General features: G+C 37.3%; 1 protein-coding gene across 3 annotated transcripts in view; it reads right to left on the reverse strand.

The window, feature by feature from the left end:
• The window catches only part of CADM2 (cell adhesion molecule 2), a 159,275-nt gene that overhangs the window by 61,985 nt on the left and 74,257 nt on the right, over nt 1–23,033 (reverse strand). For all 3 annotated transcript variants that reach the window (XM_062515335.1, XM_062515336.1, XM_062515334.1), the window contains exon 4: nt 19,621–19,711. In XM_062515335.1, coding sequence (XP_062371319.1) covers nt 19,621–19,711 — 91 coding nt within the window. The remainder of the gene's footprint in view (nt 1–19,620; nt 19,712–23,033) is intronic.

A 23,033-nucleotide genomic window follows, 5' to 3' on the forward strand; every position in this document is an offset into this window, starting at 1 on the left:
AGAGAAGCATGGGAGTACATCCATTTTCTGCTGTCCATTCCCCCTGCACTCTGCCAGCAGCCACAATCACCCGGTCAGGGGTGCTGCAGGCCACTCGTTTTGTTCTCTTTTGTACCCACTTATTATTTAGACCTGTGCCTACAAATGTCTCTAATAGCGTTTGGAATCTGCTTATGATGTCCATCAACTCAACCTCCTGTAGCAACTAATTCTGGAAGTTCCCTAGCTGCCATGTGTTGGAATTTTAAAGTTTAAGAATTTTTGATTTTTTTTGTGTTTTTTGATATTGACTTTTACAAGAGTATTGTTTTTGATTTGAGGTTTTGGAGAAGGTTTGAAATTTGAGTAATAGAGCTAGAATTATTGGTGCGTAGTTTGCTTAAAATTGTGCAATTTTATATGGTAAAGTGTTTGGATTTTAGGGTTTTAGAATATAGTAATAAGTATGGGATAAAATGGAGGGTTTTGGTTTTGGGTGTGGGATTTTTTTTTGTTTATTTTTTTTAAATTTTTTTTAATTTTTTTTTTTTTTTTTTGGTATTTACTTTTATCTGTCTTTCATTGATCTCCTAAAAGTGGCAACAGGTATTGAAGGACATGGTAAGTTGCACTCCTTCCTGTTCTAACCTTGCTGTAAATTATGCCAGCCTAGTACTTAGCAGACCTGTCTCTCCCCCCCACCCCTTTTTTTTTTTGTTAGAATTTCGTACCTTCTGAGATTATCGGCAGGGAGAAAAAAAAGAAAACCACACACACACACACACACACAAAAGTGGGGGGATGGGGCAAAGGAATCTTAACTTTAGAACATAGTGGGTATTCTTTCACAGTTGCCTTAGTACCTTCAATGTCCAAAGCTGAAACACTGAAATAGCTTCCCTTCTCTGTCACAAGGCACAGACAAGTGTGAATTCCCCACAGTTTATCCTACTGAAACCTGTCCACAAGTGCAGACAGAGGTTCTTCCTCTTACCCAATATTTTGAAAGGGATACTTAGGTGGGACATGCTAAAACACCTGAAAAATATGCACATTCCTAGTATTGTACAGTTTTCTCTACTGCATACATCTCTAACATTGCAGAATTTAAGCTTTTTTAAAAAATACTAATGAGTTGCCTTAATGCTGTCAATTCCTGTGTGAACCAGAACAAACAGGGATGTTTGTACAAACAGTACCTTCCATTTGTGCATTGAGTGAAAATCTTAAAAAAAGGAACTGGGTTTTAGTATAGAAATCTGATTTTGTTAGCTGTCTTCACGTTAGCCTCAAAACCTTGCATAGAAACAGCAAAATTTGGTATTCTTTCCCAGTCAGAACAAAATAGGATTGAAATGAAGGCATAAAACACTGGTGTGAAGTTCCACAATGCTTCATGTTTCCTATTGTGGTACTTTTCTTACAAGTAAATGAACAAAGAAATGGTAAATACAGCAAAAGTATTTTCTGGTCTTGAGAGCAGAAAACCTTTTATTACAAAACAAGTCAAAGAGAAAGATAAAGACAAACTGAAATATGTTGGGGAAAAAATAAATTAGAAACCACATGCTTGATTAGAAAAGAACATCTAGGCACCTTACTTGTTCAACAAGTCAACAATTTTATTTGTCTACATTATTTCTTTTTTAGCTGAGACCTCTGAAATTGCACAGAATTATTTTATTTTAAGACAAGAATGGCAATTTTCTGTCCCTTTCTCTACCATTAACCCAAGGACAGTGATGTTTCAGTGCTTTCTTATAATCCTCCTCCCTAGTGATATCTTTATATTTAACTATAAAAGTTAACTTAGCCCTTATTTTAAAATCATATATAAATCTATTGCATTATGTTTTCTTTTGGAACAAAGTGAATTTAGGCAATGCAATCCATTTTCACTTGGAACTTCTTGGCTCTATGCGTTTTCATTGCCCTTTTCTAATTTTTGTGTACAGAAAGGTCATGTACAAAGTGTTCTTCACTGAGTCCTTGGTAAACAACACTTGGAAAACTTACTGACCCATTATAATAGCACAGAATAACCTATTAATTTCCATAAGATCACACTCAAAAAAACCCCCCTGACCAACGGAAAACAGCAAAAAAAAAAAAAAACTCCAAAGCCACTTTTTTATATATCCAGGCTCACTGGGAATATTATCATCCTACTGGGCATCCAAGCATCCTTTCAAAATTTTGCAGCCAATGTGGGTAAAAATAAAGATGGAAGAAGAATAAGAATTTTGGGAAAACTAACAAGATAATAAATTCTTTATTTTGATTAAGGCCCTCTCCAACAATATCTTCTGTTTCTCCAAACAAGGGTACACTTGTGTTCTCTGAAGTCCACAAAAAACATAATCTAGTGGATATGCTCAAATGCGTAATGGAAAAGGCATCACAAGATTTATCAGTGTTTCTTGTTGAAAACCTGGTGCAATGTTAAAAGTCATCTAAGGGAATGATTGCTTCATTAATTTGAAACTTATAGTTCCTTTGTATCAAGAAACTGGATTTTTAGCTTTATCAGTTAATCATCCACTTGAAAGTCTAAACCCTGGGGGAAACTCTTGTTTGTATAAAAGTCTCAGTCTGAGGAGTCATATTGGGATGAGCTGGTCTGGGAGCATTTCATCTATCAAAAACATCAATATCCACAGTCTCTAGCCTTTCATAAAAGGCTTCGATAGATGGATTTTATTTTATGAGATAAGAACTCTCTCTAATATTCTAGCTCTGCAAAACCTGAGTAACCTTCACAGAGTCTTTTTCTCGCCAGAAGAATTAGTAAAGAATATCCAAAGTAATTTCCACAAAGTTCTCTTATTTTTTAAGAAAGAAACTTTGAACATCTGAGTTGACTATTATTATATTTGTCTCTACCTTTCTCTTGTAAGCATCTCAGCAGACATAATGTAGCCTAAATATATTTATAATGTTTTATTCTAATGCTTTGTAAATGATTAAGAATTAAATTACCAAAATACATTAAAAAATGAGATGCCTACTAAACAAAGATTTCAACTTTTTATACCACAAAACATTTGACAAGAATTTACAGCTATAAAGATAACAGGAACAAAAAGTGTTGAAGAAAGCTGCAGTGTATTAAGTCTTTGAAAAAGGTGCATAAATGATAAACAAAGAGGTAAGCAAGCCTCAAATAGTGCTAATATTCATCATTTACAGGGGGGAAAAAAGAGAACACTGAAAAATAGAAAAAAAAGAAAAAGCAGAAAAGGAAAGCAAACAAGCAAAAAACCCAAACCAGCTAGAAACCAAACACCCTTAATTTCTGACCTTTTATAAAGTTCATCACAACCATGCTTGGGTGACAGACCTCCGTGCCTGGATCTTGCTTTGGATGCATCAGTCCTCTCATCCTCACTGGATTACAGGTGCTAGCCATGCTGATATGATAGACTAAATTTACAGCTGAAAGTCCTTATGCCTCAGCAGAATGTGACAGCGAGTGATTAAAGTGAATCAAGAGTCTTTTCAAAGCAAAGATATTTATTCTTCTACCCATACGAAGTATGTCTTGCTACAGGGCAAAAGAGTAATTTTTCATATTCGTATTTCCTCCTATCTACACTCTAATATTTCCTTGCAACTGGTATTAAGATGGAAAGGAACTGGTATTCCTTTCAGGTCTAAAACCTTTGCCTGTGGGAAGTTGATTGCTCTGTTTCTGCATTAATTCACTAATTCTCCTTTTTTTTTTTTTTTGGTTTGGTTTCCTCTCATCAGGTTGATAATCCATTTCCTTTTATCCTTTAGCACCCTTAAAGTCTAGGAGACCCTTTGACCCGAGGCTTTCCACCTTTACACAACTGTGCAATGCTGCTGCTCTCCATCTGGAGAGATTCTCCCAACTGTTCATCAAGCCATTATAAATGTAACTTCTTTGAAACTACTTACCTTTGTGCATATCATGTACCCCCTCCCCCCAAAAAAAAACCTCACCACTTCCTTTGTTAGTTATGTTCAAGAAGGCAAGGCAATATCAGACTAATTTTCTGAAAAGAGGCTAATCCACATATATATGTGTGTGTTTGTATATATATATATATATATATATATATATATATATACATACATATATATATATATATATATATATTTGTAAACCCTCTTACCTAATTCCAGTATTATTCACAATCTTCTCAAAGAAGTAAAAATCCCTGCTGTGAATAACATTTTGGGGAATGGCTTTCTCATAGTCATGAGACAGTTCAGCAAGAGAATTTATGTGAAATCAGAAGACAACTTATTGGTGAATTGCATCAGAAATATCCCTTGTATTCTACTATTGTAAGCAGCAGGGAGGCTAGAAATGCACAAAAAGATAGCCAAAAAAGGAAAAAACCAAAAGCAACAAAAGTTTGTGATGGAGATGGCATAGGGAGGAGTTGCCATTCTATAACCTGTCCTTCTGGTGTCCCATTTCACACAAATCTCTCTCGCATTTGTCATACACTACACCTGCTTTCCAACTTCTGCTGTTTCATTTCTTCCCTCCTCCTTTTTTTTTTTTTTTTTTTGGTTGCTTTCTCTGAATCTGACCAACTTCCCAGACAACAGATTAGGTATTTCTACTCCTTTATTCATTTTAGTCCTTTATTACTTCTCCAGATATTTCTGCACCAGGCAAGCAGTTGTATCCATGAAAGGGAAAATTTGCTGAACTAATTCATTTATGCCTCCCATCACTTATGAATTTAGAAGCAAAAAATGGAGGAGGAAGAGTTTGCCATATTTCCAAATTTTCAAAGCCAGGCCACCACTTAGGAGCAAACAGAACTGAAAAATACTGTTAAATTTATGAATACTCTAAAGAAGACAGCTCTTTTAAATATGCCATCAGGTCAGGGAATAGGCACTGACAATTTTTTTCTTTTTTTTTTTAACAATAAATCCAGAAAAATCCTCGACATTTTAATGCATTTTTACTAGTTCAAATCAAGATGCCTAGTATTTTGGAACAATTTTAGTAGCCAGGTAATAACCACACTTTTTTTTCATATGCATTTTAAAGTCTGAGGCTCAAAACATCTAAAGTTCAGAGGAAACACTACAACCTCTATGGCTTACAAACAGCTTTAAGAAGAAGTCTGCTTTAAAACCTTGTTTTAAAAAAACAATGGCATGTATGGCTATACTGTTCATTTCATGTCACCAGTTTATAAATAATTTATATTCCTTTTAAATTTTAACCAGGAAAAAAGAAAAGTCCTCCACAGAAGTATAACATATCTTTCAAAAAGATTCCTGAGGCTAAAAAAGCAGGAGGAGAGGTGCAAACCTATACAGCAGCAGGAAAGAACAAAACAAAACAATACCACCCCTTCCCCCCCCCCAAAAAAAAAACAAAACAAAAAAAAACTCAAAACCACACTGAACAATCTTATGTCATAAATCCTGCCTCACTTGCTGGAGAACAGAGATCTCAAAAGAGTGAAGGCAACTGTGAGCTAATTGGCAATGGCTCAAGGACAAAGCAGCAGGCAACACTTCACAGGAAACATCTGCAGGTTGGCCACAGATTAGATAAGGTGTGTTCCAATTCCTATGAAGCAGCAAGGATGCTGTATCAGAATTCTTGTACTGGAGGCCTGATATGGGCAGCTTGCACAATGGTGCCCCTGTTCAGGAGGATGCACAATGCATTATCTGCCCTGCAGTCCTGCAGCAGCCTTCACAGGCAATGGTAAGACACACCTAATGACAGATCAGCAATCGAAGAAAAGTGACAGCCTTTTTTTTATTTTTTTTTTTTGGAGACTCTGCAAGAAAGCAAGGGGATAGAGACCTCTAGAAGGTGTGTCTCCCTTACTGCTGCAGCAGAGCTGTGAAGCTGCCCCCTCCTCCTGGGAATGGAAATCCAGCAGAGCCAAGTACCAAACTGATGGCCAGGCAGTCTCACACAGGGAAAGAAGTGAGGTCCACTGACAGAAAAAACAATGATGCCTTGAAAGCTTCTTTGAAATTCTGGAGCTGAAAGTAGTTTGGATCAGCAGTGGAGCACGTCGATAATACATGCCCTTCCCCTGCTCTGCCGGGGATGGATGCCATATATTGATGTGCAAATTCCAAAGACAAATCCCTTCACTTTCAGTCCCATAAACTAAGACCTACACTCTCAGATAAGGGCAGGGATGGGAAGAGAGGAGAAACTATATACAGATAAATGAATATCAAAGAATAATGGTCACACCTGCCTTAAGTATTTTACTGCTGTTCCTAAAGGCTTTCTCTTTCCTGGCAGAGTACAGCTGAAATGATAAATGGCATGTAACAATTTCATTCTTATGAAAAATTGTTGATTAAATATTGAAGTCTTAATGGCCTGGTTTCACTATAATTCTAGCTCCGTATGTTTCTAATTAAGTAGTCAGCATTCAAACAGCTAAATCTTTGGGCTTACTATGCTGCTGTTTACACCTTGTTGATTCCTTCTTAACCTTTAAGAGCTATTGAAAAATTAGTATATTATTCTTTTTCATCAGTTGTAAGTAAAGCATGACTATAAGAACAAAGGATGTTGGAGATTGTCTTGGAGTAAATAGACAATATCTGTAAAAAATCTATTTCAAAGACATGAAAATGTCAGCAGTATTAAAATTATATGGTGCTCAAGTGGTTGCATCAGAATGGCTGCTGAAAATCACTGGAATTAACCAGGAGCTCTGTTCTTAATGTTAATGAAGTACTGCTGGGGATAGGAAAGCTGCAGCAAAGCATAGTGATAGGATGTGCACACCTTAGTTACTATGCATGTCATAGAACAGAGGAGAATAATATCTCATCTGGAACATCTTCAAACCTCTTTCTTCACACCAGTTTACAAGCATGCTGCATCCCCAGCCAGGGGAGCAAGCACTGAGGAAAACACTGATTTATCAGAAATAACAGAAAAAACAGCAGAAAGAGCTTCAACACCACTGCTTTTAAATGTTTTACATTTTCATGTTACATGATTAAGAAAGGTACATTTTCTTAAGATAGACATAGGATATGCTGAAGTGCCACATACAGATAATGGTTGGGACTGTAAAAAAAAAACCAAGAAGCAGGCAGTAACTGCTGTCACACCACATTTTCAGTTCCTTTTTCATTATGTCTGTTGTTCTTACCCTCAATTCCAGTTGAGGTTTGAGGGTTATATCGTGGAATTAATGAGCAAATACTGTTATGTGGGGTTTTTTTCCCCCTTTGACAAATCCTGATTTTCAACTGCTGAGCTATTTCAGGCTGCCACACTGATGGATGTTCACATGCCTAATTTGCACTGTTTTGAACTTGCCTACACTGTGTCCCAACATTCACAAGAAACTTTGTTATTACAATAAGCTGAGAAATCCCATCTAAGAAACGCCAGCTGCGTTTTCTGAGCTAAGGTCAAATGCTTGCTGGCATGAGAATCAAAGAGGAAAATGAAGAGTGTCTGATTAATTTCCACTTTTTCCATTAAGTAAACAGTTGAAAATCTCATTCACAGTTTATTTGCTTGTCCAATCACTACTTGTTTGAAATCATTTGCTGTTGATGTAAGACACAGTGAAGGAGAAGCGTCATTAAACTAAAATTCCTTCCTGCACTTGAGGTGCAGTGACAACACCCAGAGAGCTGATGAAAGCACCAGGGCTGCATCTTGGATGACAAGCAAGGACTTCAGTACCAACCCTCATTAACCAAGGTATGCACTTCTTGACTTTCAATGCACGTAAGAACATCATCAAGTTTGGGAGATGAAGCAAAGTATCCTCTTTTCACCAGACAGGAAAGCATTAATAACTAACATTGCTAAGATCTTCTGTTGAATTGTGTCTTCTCAGCAAGTAAATATTGGTTGCTATATACAACAGTTTATAGGAGCACCAAGGGAATGAAAATACACCATAAATTTTTTGTACCTCAGTTATTTTTTCATTAGTGTCTAAAAAAGCTGATTGCTTTTTTTGAGCAAGTTGAAGCACACTGTATTGAATCATAATGAATAATAAAATATTTTATGTTTTCAAGATAATATAACAATATCCTAACAATAATACACTGTGAACTTATAGGTATTTTTATTTCAGAGCTAAGTTCTATACCATGGTTTGTGTCAATTTCTTTTGCATCTAAAAATAACTTCTGAAATGGTAATACAATAAAGGGAAAAAGAGACAAACGTTATTTACTTAGAGAAGTTTGTTTTCTTTTCCCAAATGTGTTATTATCTCCAGACAGGGGAATGCTTTAGTTCCCACAAACTTCTCTCACACAGAAAATTATTCATTAGTACCTTCATGGTAATAATTGTAGCACTGTAAAGAAGATATCCTCAAGCTCTCCATGGGATCCAGCTCCATTAGCATCTAGTCCCAGCAAGCCACAACAGCCTGTATTCAGTGCTTAGCAGCAAAGGAACATCTGTACTGAGTCAGACAAAAAGTTCAGCTAGCCCAGTCCCTTATCTCCTACACCAGGGATAAGCAGATGTCTAGGGAACAGGCCAAGCACAGATCTCAGGCATTTCTGATACTAAGCACAGTTTAAAAATACTCGGTAAACCTTAAGGACTTGCCTTTTCATGAACTTAGGCAGTTTTCCCTTGAATTACTGTGAAAATTCACCATCTGTCATATCCATTGACAACAAATTCCCAAAGTTTACCAGTCATTTTATGACAAATGATGTCCTTGCTTGGCAACAAAGCTGGTTCTTATTTAGTTTTATTTACTGTTAAACATTCCTATTTGTAGAGAGAATGAGCTAGCAATTCTTAGCAGCTACCTCTGTACCATTTACAGTACAATGTAATGGCCAAACCATGTGTTTCCAATGCATTCTGGAAACAGCTCCAATGTTTCCCTTCTATACCAAATAGGCCACCACAAGGTGTATTTTTTGTGTCCTTCAAGTATTGTTTAAAAAAATGTTTACAAAACAGGCTTTTCCCCCCCTGCAAAAGGAATTCCAACCCCACGAAACTTAGTCTTAATTCAGATGTCTGCCAATTCTAGTCCTTTTTATAAATTTTAGTATTTGGGAAGATGCCAGTTGTACAGATTTTGGGATCTCTCCTGAAGCTCTGTTGTCCTGACCTAGTTTATATTTCATTGATCTCATCCTTGAATTCCCTTTGAATGGTGGCGTAGAACCTTCTGGTCCTGCTGACTTCCTACAGCTCATTTTCCCTGTTTGTTCCACAAGCACCTCCACAGTCCATTTAAATCTTGCAGGTGAGCACCTGAGAAAAGAGGCAATCAGTCTGTAATGTACCCAGTTTCCTCTGGCACAGAAAACATGGATCTGGCTTCCTTTAAACCTTGATTCTCCATTGATCTTAAAAAATGGACTGACAAACTTGCCATTACTTAATTAAAAAATCTATTTTCAAATTCCTTTTTTAGTTATTCCTTAAATACTTTTTCTTTTTCCTCCTGCTTTTTTTGTTGGTTTGACTTACAGATTTTTATATTTAATCTACCAAGATCTAACAATCTTCTCTTCCCTTTGGAAAACAACTCCAGCTTTTCAAATTACACCTTTACTCTTTTTATTACTTTGATTTTTTTCTTCTGTTTAGCCTCACCAACTTCTTCTCAAGGGATTCTGCTAGGTGATATGTATTGACCCTGTGGTTCTAGGCTCTTTTTTTTATTATTATTTTTCTAACATAGTCCTCAGGCTGCCTGGAAATATTTAATTCCCTTAGTTTCCCCTTATCACTCCTTTTTAAACAAGATTCTTCAATTTATGTAGCTCCCCTTTTTGATGTCGATTACCACATAATTGCCCAGACTTGATTTTTTGCCTCTTGGTGCAAACAGCAAATAAATACTTTTTAAAGAATGAGCTGGATAAAGATGGTGCTGAGTGCTCAGTCTGTGACATCCTCTGGAAGATTCTAGAAAATGTGTGTACGAGGTAGAAACGTAGTCGAGGGATATTTGAGAGCAATAGAAAGTGAAAACAAAACAAAGCAACACCCTCCCCTCAAAAAAAAAAAAAAGGCAAAAAAACCCAAACAAAAAAATAATAATCAAAAAACAATAGTAAGTAAAAACACTGACCTGTCTCCCACTTACCTCCCTCCCACCACCCCCCTGAGACACCCAGACCCCCTCCTACCACAAGGATAAAAGAATCCATCCCAGCAACACTACTCAACCCTTGTTAAATCTTTAGAATTCCATCTTAAAAGTGACCAGTGCTCCTAAGCAGGAATAAACCAAACCAATGGGAAGAGGTGATCCAGGTGCAGGAGCAGGGGTTGTCCTGCAGCCCCTGGAGGAAAATGCTCTGGAGCAGCATTCTCCTGTGCAGGACTGCAAATCTCAGACTCAATCTTTCCTCAGCTCTCAAATAATCTAAGTTTTGGAAATGGTTTACTGTGGTGCTTAAGAGTAGTATGGATATGAAATTACATTTTTAGTCTGAGAAATTCCAAGATCTTCCTTGCAAGGCAAAGTCAAAGACTACCTCAGCTAAACAATGAATATTTTGTTACACTAATAATAAATTAACACAATCTATTACTTATTTTACCTTTTCACTGTCATGCCTGTCAGAACCACAACCTCATTTATCTTTGTCATCTCCATTTTTTTATGGGGTTATGCTCATCACAGAGCAGTGTTAAGCTCTCCTAGAAGGACAGTGTTTCACCCTGCTAACTTACACCACATGCATGTCCTCAGGGTGCTCTGCTGGTGCAAATGTGGGGTAAAAATGCAGATATTCAACGAGCTGGTGCTCCCAGTGACACTGGGTTTTCCTCTTAACATTTGCTACACATATTCCTGAATTGTGAAACATAATCAGCATGATTCACAGTGATGTGTAAATCCCATTTATACTAATGTGCCTTTTTGTGTTCTATTGCTAGCAGTTGATTCAAAAGCTGTACAATTTTAGGTGTAACTGTAGCCAAACACTAGTCTACAGAAACTGAAGCATCTACAAGGCCAAACAGCACATCCTCTCCCAAAACTTCTTTCTCATGTTTTAACTTGCAAGTTCTACTTAGAAATACCTGCTCCATATTTCAATTTTATCTATTTTTTTATTCCACAGGCCTTATTTTTTTATTTTAGTGCGTGTTTCCACCTGAGAGCAAGGAAAAGAATTATTTCAAAAGCCATACACATGCAAAATGGATTTAATGAGCACTAAAAATGCTGCATGCAGTTGTTTTTCATACTGTACTTTCTGCACTTTTATGGGTAAACACTGCAAAAAGGGATGCTTAAAACAGAGGAAAAGCAATTATTGAATTGAGCCTATTAGACAATGTGATCATTTCACAGAACACTAAAGGGGAAGTTCTTAAGCACTGCAGGAGGCTTTATTGTAAAGTGTAATTTTCAGACAGCCACTAATGCTCCCACCTGCTTCTTTCTGTGTCACACTTTTTATAACACCAATTTCCCTGCTTTCTGCAAAATACTTGGGAAAAGAAAAATTACAAAAAAGAGTAGAATGTCCCAGCTGTGAAAAGAAGATACAAGTCTGCAGAAGGACAGGATATTTAATACAAACTGAAATTTAATCTACTGAATATACATACTGTATCTCAGCAAAAATGTTACCTGCTTTATGTTATCTACTATACGTAATTCTACAATGGAGGTGCAATGTCAATGAAATATAGATGCAGCGAGTCTCAAGCTGAATACTTACACAATCCTTTAAAATAATTGGCTTTTACCTGCAAAGACAAACTACCTATCTGTAAAGTTTCACCGGGCAGATTTTTTCCTACAGTTCATATTATGTTCTTCATAAGATTTTAGAACATATTACTGAAAAAGAGTACTTATTAAATATAATAGATGCACACTAAATCAAGGCAGGAGATATCATTAGCATGAACTTCAAAATTAGAATAATTAAAAAAAACTGGTCAACATTTCTCTGTGGCTGACAATAACCACAGGAAACAGAGTGATTAACATCACCTGACAGGAGATGTATCACATCAGATCAAATTAACAGGAGGCTGGGTTTGAGTTAACAATCACCTACTCAAACAAAGTTCCTTTTGGAGAAATAGAAGCTCACACTTCTCCAAACAGAAAGAAAAATAAAAAAATACAGAGAGTCTACATGGGATAACAATACAGAGATGAAAAAGCAATGTTTAAAACAAAGAGAAAAGACAGAGTAAGAACATTTCAAGAAACTATAACAAGGACAAAGAGACAGGCGGGACAGAGATACCAGCAGTATTTGCAGAAGACAGGCTCTATCTAACTGCTGAACAAGCCAAATCCAAAGAAAGACAACTTGGAATGGACAGAAAGCAAGACAAAAGACAGGATTAGAAGAGCCTGAGCTATTCTGAGAGCTGCTCCCAGTGACAAGGAACACAGGGCTGAGAACTGAGGTGAGTTTCTTACCCTTCTCCAAGTCTATATCCACAGACACCATACCTTTTCCTATATATGTAGGCATTTATGCAAGTGTATATTTACAGAACCTTGCCCAAAGCTGTGTGTGACGTGTGTCCCTGGAAACGTCACTGTAAACTCAGAGCATTCAGAAGGCATTCTGATCATAAATCAGATAAAGATATTTCAGCTTACGCTTGTTCTGTGTTCTGGGATCAAGGCGAAGAGCACCAGGGAGGCTCCTGGTTTGTTAAATGCACAGCAGTTTTGTTCAAAACCATCCACCTTTCTGCTAAAACAAGGATTTAAACATAAAGCAGTGAAACTCCAGTACCTACTACCTAAATTCCCCCTTTTTTTCTTTTTGTTTTTCCCTCACTTACTGGATTGCACTTGTAGATGGTCCTTTCCAGAGAAATCAGAGACTCCTGCAATTCAGGATTTCTTATGTACAGATGTGTATGAAGCTTAAGGGAGAAATACTTTGATACCACATTCATGTTTTGCAAGAGTAATATTTCATTATGGATAAGGACAAATCCATCCAATTTTCCAAATCATTAGTATTTACTGATACAGCCTGAGCTTCCAGTTTGAGCTGTGGTTTCATTCTGCATGGTGATTTGTAAACACAGAAACATGGCTGCTTTTCCAGATGCTTTATGGTAATTCATATAGGCAGAATTGATACCAGCATTCCTTTCTGGGCTGCTAGGTACTCGTGACGCACAACCAGATCGCAGTGAATAAAAGCTACGAAGAAAATGAGATCATTTCATACAGAACCCCCATCTCACCTGCCAGAGAAGCCAGGAAGTGCATCATAACAAAGCAGGACAGAAAAAATTATCCATGGACAAAAAGCTGGCCATTAGACTAATGACTCAGAGGCTTAACCTGCCATTAAGATGCATTTTGAAAGCAATATTGGCAAACTGCTTACACCAAAACATTGATGGCCAAATGTCAAGCGGCTTTCCACAATTTTCTGCCTTGGATTCTGATTTCACTCTAGAGCACAGGTTTGTAAGCGTGCTAAGAACTGAGCTCAAACCAAGGCTGAGCTATCTCCTGAGTAGGATGCTGTGCCATTCCAAAATACTCTTGGGAAAATAGGGACTGTGGTCAAGGTTAGACATAAAATATACACCACCTATTTGTCAATTTTGAACTTACGATTTTTTGCTGCTTTAGTTCCCGGCTGTAAATTTGAGGCAAGTAAATAATCTAATTATACTAAGGTGTGTTAAAAATAAACATTGAAATATTTTCTAGGTTCTCAGATAGTATGGGAAATTAAAAAGAAAAAAAAGAATATTATGAAGGAACTCTAATTCTCTCTTCTGAGGGTATGCATCAAATAAGGCATGCAGATCATTCATAGCTACCATTCATAATTACTGTTCCACAGGAGTCAAGAATCACCTTCAAAGGTTGTATCTTGCCACAGTTTCAGGAAGAAAATCATTATCATATTTCTCATCATTAAAAAAAAAAAAAAAAAAATCAGGAAATTAAAATGTGTCCCGCCTAGTATTTCTCAAAATACCTTCCTTAGTTTCAGATGTCTTTCCACTTTGAATTCATTTGAACTAAGGCAAGAATTCCAAGGAAGAAAGAGATTTTCTGCCCTTTCCTTTACAGTAAATTTCATCCTTAAGCCTGTAACAAAATAATTTGCGAGATAAATGTTTCTATATTTTTTTCCAACTACCAAACATGCGAAAACTCTGCAGAGGTGGCAGGATCTGTAGGTGAAGAAGACAGTACATGTTGTCTACTCTGACTCTAGCAAGTCTTTGCTGTCTCCAATGTCATTCATGGAACCCAGGCTGCGATGCCACTGTCACCTGGATGTTTGTACCACTCCATGGGTGGAGAACTGGCTGGAGCACTGATGGAGCTGAAAGGACACTCTACTCAGGGGATGATTAAAAGCAGATTTCCATCTTGAGTCCTGTTTAACTCATTAATACCCCAGACCTGGCAGAAGTGCTGGAATGTGTTCATTAATCTGTGTTGATACATCTGAGAGGATGCCACTGTTCAGAGGGGCTTCTGTGGCCTTGAGGAATTGGCCAACAGGCTGCTCATGGGAGGCAGGGAACTTCAGCAAGGATATAAAATACATCTAAGCTGAGAAGAACCTGGAGCTGTGGCTAAACCCAGAGCAGGTTTAACTAAAGCCAGCTTGATACTAGGCTTTGCTGCTTTCAGGAGCCTGGATATGAGTTAACTCCCTTCACTGGCTTTCCTCTCTCTCACCTAGAGCCCTGTCAGGTCCTTCCCAAATGAATCAGCCACTCTCTGGATTCCCTGGGAGGTATGTGTTTCCTGTTATCATTAGTACTTGTTTCCACCAGCCTTTGCAAAACGTTTGTCTCACTCAAGGGAGTCTTCTTTAAACAGTTGCTAGAAAAGACAGGATGCTGTGTGGAGATACCACACAGATATTTTACAATGACTTTATAGCCTAAGCCTGGCTCTTTGGTGTGCGCTCATTGTTAAAATGAACACCTTGTCTTACATTAAAATGTTTATTTGTTCATACTTCATACTACTCTGTACTGTAGCACACTCTGTAGTGTTTGGTTTTGGTTGTGGTTTTCTCTATAACCTTCACGAGCTCATGGATAATAGAATTCTAATGAAGGATGCTTACGTGAGCTTTCTGAAATAAAAATCTTTCCTATTTATCTCAAACAAGGCCAAATACTCACTTCATATTAGTCAACCAACTCTACTATGATTCCCCTGAACTGCATGGAATGGAAAGACATTTTTCTAAAGCACACAGGAGACAGCTAACTCTCTCTTTGTTTCCTGTGCCCTAATTATTCCATTATATTTTGACGTCTTTTCTCCTGAAATGACACTGACTTAAAAAACTCACATATTTCATGCATGCTTTGATGAGACTACTGGCTAAGAATATTAAATATTGAACCTTTCTTTCATTATGGGTCAGTGTTTGAATTTATTTTTGGGGCAGTTTTGAGTCACTAGACTTGTTAAGACACAGCAGCGTATAGGAGTTACAGCTTGCAATAGGAAAACATTGGCTTTTAAAAAAAATTGTAAGCAAGGATGACTGTAAATGATCATTTTGTTCTCTAGTTTTTATATTTTTTACAGCTACCTCATGTTTATTTTAAAATACTCAAAATACTGTCAGGCAATATGATTTCAGAAAAGTCTAGACATTACATAAAAAGGATGTCTATGATATCTGAAGTTCAATTATATTTCCTTCTTTGGAAAATAAACAAAGTCTTGGTAAAACGATATTATGCTAAAAGAAGAAATAAATTAAGAAGATTCAACAACACCTTACAGATATATTAGGCAAGCTCATTGATTAAAATGTTACAGACTGACAACTCTCCAGGGATTCAGCCAGAAAATACTGGAAAAGAAAACAGTGATAAGAACTGAAAAGACATTCAATTTGGTTTGAAACTACACAACTGTACCTTCAAAAAAGGAATGCTGTTGAATAGTGATATCAAGTACAGAGTGTCTTGACCTCAGTTAAGCAGAGAATTGCTAAATACATTTTTACCTGTAATTTGGAGAAAACAAAACTAAACACAAGAACCCTGGACATCAATATTATCGAAATTGTCAACAGGGTGAAGAAAGCGGTCTTGCAAAAGGAAAGACCACTCTAAAACAACTACACCTATTCAAAGTCTTCCAAATGAAAACTCTTAAATTTTTTCTACCAACTGGGCATCTATCAATAGGACAAAATCCTCATAAATGGTGTATCTCAAGTTCCCTTAAAACATTACACATAATAGGGTATATTCCTAGAGTGAGTCATGTTTATCTGTGATAAACTGATGAATACATTTCCTTTTTTCCTTTGCACCAACAGAAAATTTTAATTGAAAATGTCATAGATTTATTCATACAGTATTCCAAACACCAGCCTTCTTCCGCTGTTTCTTAAAGGTGGTGCCTGAAGTGCTCCACAACTGGGTCAGAACATCATCAAATCCATGTGGTCTGCCTCTGCAAAACCATCACAGAACGGGCAGGAAGCCTGAACTGCTCTTTTTATTGGCATCATCCCAATTCCACAGCAGTAACACAGTGGTTACCCAAAAGAGGGTCATTTTCAGCTCCTGCCTCAAAATTAGCACAGGGTCTGACTGGAGCCAGAGTCATCCTCATCATCCCAGTGATGAGCAGAGAGGTAAACCAGCACAGCTACAGAATTACTGCAGTCTGTTTTACACGCTCTTATGTTGCCTCACTGAATCACATTTCCATCTTCATCTCCACCCCCTCTCCCATGTCCCCAACTTCCCCCCCCCTCCCCCTTAGCCCACTCTCAGCATCCCTGTTCCGACACCAGGATCTCTCTACCATGACCACAAATGTGGGGTGACACGAAGCCATCCACAGCTACTGGAAACCTCAGAGGCTGGGACAATTCCAGCCCAAAACACAGGCTGTGACAGCTGATGCTGCTCACATGCAATGTCCAGTGAGGACAGTTTTCCTCCTGTCGAAAGTCATGGCTAATGACTGGTCAAGAGAAAACTTATACCCTAAATTGTGAAATCTCAGCAGGGCCCTAGATTTAACCCCTGGTACAGTTGTTCTTTGTACTTATTCTTTGTCCCTCTGCTGTATCCCTGGAGGATGCTGTTTTCAGCAGGAGATGCAGAGTGCAGTTGATTTCAGCAAGTCTTCCCTCCCATTTCCTGCTACAGGACTGTAAGTCAGGAAGGGCTTTTCCTCAGGACTGTGTTGTGGACTGAAAACACAGCATCAGGGTAAGGACGATGCACGTGGTTTGAGAGACAGAATCCCTTCCAGGAAGGGCTTGGTGATGAGCTGTAAGATGGTGTAAGTACATTCTAGCTTTAGCCTCATCCTGCTTTTCCCTTTTGGGAAAGAATTACTCAGCAGTAATCAGCGATTAGTATCATCAATGCCACCACCTGGTTTCACCCTTTCCCAGTTTTCATCTCAAGTGTCATTTTGAAGCTTGTGAAAATTATTCTGGGATGCAAGAGAAATGCACGTCTAAGTAAGTGCTCCTTTACAGGAAGCAGGAGATTCTGTTGTAGGTATGACACAAAGCATGCAGGAATTACCCCATTGTGTGCACAAAGCTGTGAAGGACCGTGGCCGGCCCTGAGCTCTCCATGAAGCCCACAGTTTATCACCCACCTTGTGGCACTGACATGTCTGGGCTCTGTGGACCTCTCCAATTCCTCCCTCTCTCCCAGCCAGAGGTACCCACAATGCTAGCTGGGAGCATGAAATTCCTGTTTCTCATGCTAAGCCACTGCAAACTGCTCCCAGGAGGATGCCTATTTATTACTGGCCCTGTGCCCTGGAAGACTGACCTAATGAAGCAATACAGAGCAGCTGATGTTGGCAGTGCCCATGGCCTGGACAATTAGAGAAACATTTATTGGCAAAATATTTGTTCCCCAAAGGCTACCACATACAGGTCACCCATCTTTATGTGAGGATTTTTTTTTTTTCCCCTTTCAAAACCACATGTAAGTTTTGCATTTGAACCCTTTAAGGACAGAACACAGCCTTACTTATAATAGACAAATAAGTAAGCACCTTAATTGAAGCTCTCTTTTAATTATGAAGTTTTAATTACCACCTCCTAATGGTATAAAGGATGTCCAGAATATGATGTGCACCAAATAGAAAATACTGTGTATGCCAAGGTCTATCAGTTGTACTCCTCTGATTCTTTCCCTGATCCTGCTGGTGAGTGAGGAGCTGAATGGGGCTAGAATGCCTCAAGGCTATTAGCCAAAGAGAGCACCCCATGTGTAGCTGTCATCTGTTAAGTCATGAGGAAAACACTGAAATAAGGAAAATGCTAAATATCACCCAGCCAATGGTGCACTCAGGGCAATCAGAGCTGACCTCTTTCCTAAAATTAAGCACTTTCACATCTTCAGTAGATTCTGAAAATAAGAGGGAAACAGACTCTACCTCTTCATACTCAGGGGAATGCTCAAGGGATATGAGATAAAAGGATAATTCCTTCTTCTTCAGGTACATTATAAAAGCAAGAGATGGCTCACAGTAAATTTTTGCGTTACCTAGAGAAGTCTTTTTGGTTTGGTTTTTTTTTTTTTTTCCCCCCCTCAGTAACACACACACATCAGAAGTATACAGATCAGACTAACTAGATGGACTTCCAGTATTCTGATCTCAAGCAGGGAAGAATCATTATCTAGGTGCTCACCCAGTCAAGATCTGGATGGAGGAGTTGCTTTAAAATGATGCAGGCACACTACATATATTAAAACAAAGTATCTATGGAGTTTAAATTACTCCAGGCATAACTCAGAAGATCTTTTCAAAAGAGAAATTTCGGACTTAAATGCCTTACTTGACCTAATTCTGACTTCAAACTCCTATATCAAGCAATTCCATGAAGTCACTAAAGTTACACCAGGGAGAAATTCAGCCATAAGTGACATGATAATTTGCACCATTTCTAGATGCAAAATATTATTCCATTACCATTTTCAAGACCATTCTAAATCTGTGTGTCATCACTACATTGATCTTTTGAGCAGAAGGACAATATTTAAGAAACTTGATTGATAATAATATTAAGCAATTTGATTATATATATATTTATGAGTAAATATATAACAGCTCCTCTGAGCAGTTCCTGTTTTCAAGGGTCAAGTCAATTTAAGTAGTAGATTCTGTGCAAGGGTTAACCTCTGCAGATTTGTTTTTAACGACATTTATAGCAAAGATGTTAATACCCAAGGGGACAATTTATATTCTTAAAGCAGGCTACACCTTTCCAAATCCTGGTAGAAACAGACAGACAACTAGCACATATAATTAAACTTCAAATTCCCCTGTAAATGGCAGCCAAAGTTCAATATATTTTTTCTGAGGCTGGTTGGTGAAGGAAGATATTCATGACATGTTTTCTCCTCTATCATCAATTCAGTGATGTAAACAGAGATAGATTAAACCTGCACAGCCTTCAGATTGATACGCTATGGAAAAAAAAAAATAAAAATCTCACAGCTGGAATTCTTCCTGAAAACTAAAGTAGATGACAAAGTAGAAGACCAGTCTTCTATAGACACTTAATGAGGACAGGCTTCAAGGGGTTTTCTATACCAGAGAGTACTTTACACCCCAGGAGGAGACAAAGCCAGTAGATTTCTGCAGCTGAAGATTGCAGTCACAGCAGAATAAGTAAAATAACAAAAAACATATTACTTGTTAAATCACTTACACTGGTTTTCCTTTGGATTCACAAGTCAAAATTATAGATTGTCCTTCTTCAGGCCATGAATTGGAAGAAATGATTTTAACTAAAGGTGTATCTAGGAAGAAAAAAATAGACAACTTGTTGATATACACAAAAAAAAGATTTATTATCTAAGAGTACATTCTTCTCTATTTACAACAGATTAAACCACAGATTTAATTTACACTCGGAGACAGTTTCATATGGAGCCTTGTGCAACTTCCATTGTCTTCAGGAAGGCAATAAAAATGACCAATGTAACTAAACCAGTAACTCCTTATATCCCTAGGAGGCACAGATAGAAAGCATGTGTATACTAAGAGAAAGCAATTTTTTATTTCTGTATTGGATGCAAATACTCCATATGACTATCCGAAAGGCTGATATCTAACAACAAAATAATAATAAAAAACCCAACCATAAAGGATGAATAACAAGTTCTCCATACAATTGTTTGCCTATTTTTAGGCTGATATGATGGAATGCTGCTATTAGAGGAATGAATGCAATACTGTACATTTGAATAAGAACCCTTTTGTTGTTGCAGAAGCTTGAAACTCATAATAAGAAAGCTACAATAGGCTTTCAGATAAAATACCTTGTTACAGACATTTTACAGGATATTATTTCTGAAATGCAATAAAGCTGCCCCTAAAACATAACAATCTTAAGCAGAATTTGCAAAGAGAATGTTTCAAGTATCTGCAAAAAGCACTACAGAAGAATCTGCAATCTGTCCAATGTGATTGGATTAATTTTATAGTTTTAATTGCAGAAAGATTCTCAATACATCTACTGTGAATTCATGCTGAATGGAGCATTTCAAGTAGATTTTTAACTTTTAAAAAATTTTGCCACCTGGCTTGCAACAATATATTTTCATAGTCAACATATGACTTAGAGGGGCACTTTTATATAGAAAAAAAGATCACAAAGAAAGGAATGCAGCACATTTTTTTCCTTAGGAAGAGGAAAAACAAAGTTCATTGTCACAGTGGGAGAAGAAAAATCAGATTGAGTAGAAAGATTTCTAGTTTTTCTCACAGTTTCTTCCTCTGTATCTTCCTAATACAAACCACTTGATCCTGCCTATCTAGGGCACCTGAGTTTTTTCTCATTCAATTTGTAGTTGCTGTTTTCCTAAGCAGTGACACCACAGATGTCCTGTTATCAAGCAAATGTGCGAGAGCATGACAATATGACCCCACAAAATAAAATAAAGTTAAAAAAAAAAAGCTGTAACAATATAGCTTCTAAGTGAGATACCAATAGTCCTGTTGAACCCTAAATGGTAACTGAATAATTAAAATGATGGAAACATTTTTCTAACTTTTGATTTTTTTTTATTTTTACTTACCACAGAGTAAGATCATAGAACAAGACAAAAAGAGTGAAAGGCTTAGTGCAGACTCTCTACAATTCCAGTGGAAGTATTTTCAGCATCATTCAGCTTTCCAGAACAACTGCACTAACCTTACACCAGTAGCAAATCTGTTCCACACGTTCATATTTTTAAGGACCCTGTGAACCATTATGCAGGTGACTAATCCTTTGGAGGCCAGGGTGGCATTTGCTTCATTTTTAGCACATGCTTAAGTCACTGACCTCAAGTGCCTTAATAAATCAGGGCATCAAGTACTTCTGTGATTTCAGTGGTGCTGTTGAAGATGAATAAATTACTCTCTTGACTATACATTGAACCAGAGGAGCAAATGAGTATCAGATAGGAATACATGAGGAATTTAACTGAGGGAGGGAAACAACTAATGCAATGAGATCAAGAGGTATCCAGAGAAATTTGAAAAGGAGCAAAACTCTGATGGAAGTAATCCTGATAGTCACAGGTGAAGGAAGAAATTAAAGGTCCACCTAGCTATTACACCTGGCTTTAATGGTTTTTCAAATTATCAGCATTTTATGCAATACTGTAAATGACCCAAACAAAACTGAAGAGAGGATTCCAGACAAGCTTTCATTTGCATGGATCAATGCTGTTTCCCCCAACCTGAAGTTCCCATTCCCACTTTAATACACCAGGCAGCTCGCTGTTCTCCATGCAGTTCTAAACAGAGCTTACTAACACACAGTAAGAAAGGTCTTATATTTATGTTTCACTCTCTAAGGCACAACAAAGTGGTGTAAGAAATACATTCCCCTGTGGTTTTCCCTGCTAATTGACTTAAACAGTAACTACTTGTTTCTGTAAAGCAGGAAACACAGGGTTTAATTCAAATATATAATTTCTAGGGAAGCTAACAATGGAACATTTTTGCATTTTATTAATGATTCTTTTTCAAAAACTACATATTCTATTTTGAGTGCTTTATTCTCAGTATTACTGTTTCCATTTTTTCTTTTTAGGCCATGCTTGATTTCTCTCCAGAATTAAAGTGTACACTTAAAAAGGCAAAACTTTTAAGATAAACCTACCCTCTATTTTCACATTCACAGCAATAATTTAAACGAGAAGAAATCCTCAGAATAATTGAATTGAATAAAAACTAACCCAAATATCTTACTTTAACAAAGATGATAGAACCCTGCTGACTGGTACTTTTCCAGAAGACAAAATGCTATTACAAAATACTACCTCCCACTGTCAGTGCTCATTTTAGAAGAATATGAAAAGTATAAATGTACTCTATCAATGTACATTTGACCTATCACACTTAACAACTAACAACTGGAACACCACATGATCTCCAGCAAACACCAACATTAGAGAACAGCCTTAAGAAAGAAAATCAGCTTGTTATAAGTAATTTAGATATGCTAAAAAGAAAAAAAAAAAACAAAAACAAAAAACAACAACAACTCCTTATATGACCAAAACAAAAGGAATAGAGTCAATGGTTCAGATCCTTCCCTCCTTCCCAAAGACAGTAGAAATATACCAATGTGTACCAGTTGAACTTACCAGAACTTTAATAATTTTCGTATTTTTTAGTATTTAGCCCAGAAATTTCATGACAATAAAATATCATGGATCAATATTCAAAGCAGAATTCTTCTGAACAAGGGAGTGGTGACTAGAGCTTCTCTACAATATCTACAAATATATCCTTATCCTGAATTGTAAAAATACAGAGGAGGAGACAAGCATTCCAAAAAGAGTAAGCTTTGGGATAGTCCAATTCTATAAAAAAACAGTGGTTTGTGTGGGTGTAAGCACCACAACAAGTTTTCTCAGTAAAACACACTGCTCTTAGTAGCCAGTGACTTTTTTAGCTACATCCATCTCCAGCAGCAAGAGCTTCTTTGGCCCTCCATTCTTGAGTCTGAGTAAGGAGGTCTTTATGAGCTGCAATTGATTGCTACCGCCAATCTGAATTGAATTTCAAAAATGTCTTCACCATTCTACCCTCCACGAGCACAGAATCTGCTCGTTTGTTTCTGGA

This window comes from Cinclus cinclus, chromosome 2 (genome assembly GCF_963662255.1).
Source record: "Cinclus cinclus chromosome 2, bCinCin1.1, whole genome shotgun sequence".
NCBI classification, from domain to species: Eukaryota; Metazoa; Chordata; class Aves; order Passeriformes; family Cinclidae; genus Cinclus; species Cinclus cinclus.